We start from the raw sequence: 2,327 nt of genomic DNA, 5'->3' as shown, positions 1-2,327 counted from the left end.
CTGATTACTTTTTCTCAAAAGTAATCACTACAATTACATTTCAGTTACTTTTTTAAAAAAACTCCTACAAGGTGCTGGCCTTGGCTGCTGCACATCTAAGAAGCCTAAAACAATATTAAAAATAAACACACACACACACGGGGTAGTAGAATAAAAAATTTTATCCATAAGATTAACATAATGGCATAACAGAATCTCACATCCCCCCAAGCAATGAAGATACCCCAACTCTTGAAATCAAATTTTACACTTGAAATGCTTTTATAATATGTTTCTGTTATGTCTCAAAAGAACAAGATGCTCAAAGAGCATGTCAGACAAGGAATGTCTTTTTACAGTCATTACGTTGCCACCAGTACTGAACAGGCATTCTACTGCGGCGCTTGAAGGCATGCCTGTGTTGTGCTGCAAAAAACACCGCAGCACACGTGGAAAGCCATGGAGTGATGACACTTCCCTGCTGGGAGACCTCAGGTACCTCACCAGTTCCTCCTCCGCAGTGTCCACTGCTGACTTCTTGCCCTGGGGCAGAAAGTTAAAGAAGTCATCTTCTAAGTCATCTCCTTCCTGGTCTTTATCTGAAGACTGATCACTGTCCTCATTAAGTACACCCATCTTTATTTCAGCTTTCAGCAAGGCTTCCATTGTGTATCTAAGAAAGAGAGAGGATATGTTAACACATATAAGTTAGGAAACCATCATCTGCTCTTCATTTCCTGATGCTTGTCATGTCCCCTGGTTCAGGGTCCAGCCTGAGCCTGTGGATGATGACATGGAAGGTAGGAAGGTGACCAAGTCACCACACTCATGGGGCAGCACAGCAGACCCTTAAGGATTACCTGCAGCAACCCAAGGTTGTGATGAGGAGCCCCAGGAAGAAAAGGCCCAGCCCCTGCCTACCACCTTAAGCCCTCTGATGCCTCCCTTGAGACAACATTTCCCTTGAGTAATCCACCCAAAGGGCTTCCCTAATGTTCTTACTTGTTGGTATGGGTGGTGGCCTGACACGATTCCAGCCAATCTAGTTTGAAGCGAGGGTGTAGGCAGGCTGCCAGAAGAAGCCTCTTGTCCTCCCAGATAGCTGCAAACCACTTTCTTAGGGCTTCGCGCACACCTCTCAGCAGCTGAAAACAGTATGTGTACCTCTCAGGTTTGTTTTCCAGTCCTTCTAACTTGCGGTCCAGATTGCAGAGCGTTGGTAGCAAATACCCCATGAACATGCCGTTCTCTCGTTGCAGGATATCTAGGGACTGGGCTAGTGGCTCCATAATCTCTGTGTATTCCTGTACCACTTCAATCTCAGCAGCTGTGATCCTGGACAAGGAGCAGCGGTCCATTATGGCATGCATTTTTAGTGGCACAGTTGACAGGAGCTCATGTAGTTGCTTCAACGCATCAAAGGTGGAATTCCACCTGGTCTTATTCGCAGAGCTTGGAAAAGTTACTTTTTTGAACTACAACTCCCATCAGCCCAATCCAGTGGCCATGCTGGCTGGGGCTGATGGGAGTTGTAGTTCAAAAAAGTAACTTTTGCAAGCTCTGCTTATTCGGTACCTTCAGATACACACCACATTGCGCATGGATATACTCAGCAATCTGGACTGACTGTTTCTACTTGGACCACAACTTGCTGCACTTTCCCATCAAGGAACGAAACTGTTTCTTGAAAGGACCAAGAAGACTACTTTTGGAGGAGTCAGAAAGCATGGCCTCTATGTCTTGTGTTGCCACAAGGTTGAGGGTGTGGCTAGCACATCTCTGGTGTGGTGGTAAAACAAAATCCTCTCCTGAGTCTGCAGCTTCTTCCTCTGCCTCAGGTCCTGTGTCCAGGATCTCACAGATAGGCACAAACTCCACCTCAGCCTCCTCCTCCTCCTGGTTATCACCATCATCGTCACTGGTGCCTGCAGCTTCCACTGGTTCTTTGGCCATGAAAACTCTGAACGCTTTCACAAAGTTGGAGCCATTGTCTGTAGTAGTGCACATAACTTTGTTGTGGATCCTGTACTGCACATGTACATCATGCAGTGCTTTTGAAAGGACATCGTATGTATGGCGCCCCTTCAGACCCTTACAAGCCAAGACGCTTGAAGCCCCGACCTCACGTTTCAGGGTAGTTGGGTTGATCCAGTGGGCTGTTACCCCAAAGTAACTCTTCTTGCCATTGGTCCAACAATCTGCAGTGGTTGCTATATATGCCACAGCACCCATTCGGTTTGCAAGAGTTTCTCTCATGTGGCATGCTCTCTTCTCAATTCTGTCTCTCAGAGTCTTGGCACATATGATGGTGAGATCTTTGGGGAGTCCAATGCAAACCAGATTAATGA

At 46.5% G+C, this 2,327-nt stretch overlaps 1 protein-coding gene across 1 annotated transcript; it reads right to left on the bottom strand.

Annotated features, from left to right (window-relative positions):
* Positions 1-228: 228 nt before the first annotated feature.
* Positions 229-1,418, bottom strand: LOC133372024 (uncharacterized). Its single transcript, XM_061600221.1, has 2 exons — positions 982-1,418; positions 229-652 (listed from the first exon to the last, which is right to left on the bottom strand). The coding sequence occupies exons 1-2, from the start codon at positions 1,347-1,349 to the stop codon at positions 262-264; spliced, it is 759 nt and encodes a 252-aa protein (XP_061456205.1). The 5' UTR covers positions 1,350-1,418; the 3' UTR covers positions 229-261.
* Positions 1,419-2,327: the final 909 nt, after the last annotated feature.

The sequence above is a fragment of the Rhineura floridana genome, chromosome 17, assembly GCF_030035675.1.
Source record: "Rhineura floridana isolate rRhiFlo1 chromosome 17, rRhiFlo1.hap2, whole genome shotgun sequence".
NCBI lineage: Eukaryota > Metazoa > Chordata > Lepidosauria > Squamata > Rhineuridae > Rhineura > Rhineura floridana.
The sequence above is the reverse complement of the archived record's forward strand: the minus strand, read 5'-3'. Positions and strand labels throughout refer to the sequence as shown.

Coding starts and splice junctions, on each gene's coding strand:
- LOC133372024 (XM_061600221.1), bottom strand. CDS start 1,349: ATGCATGCCATAATGGACCGCTGCTCCTTGTCCAGGATCACAGCTGCT. Junction 653..981: donor GCCACCACCCATACCAACAA/GTAAGAACATTA, acceptor TCTCTTTCTTAG/ATACACAATGGAAGCCTTGC.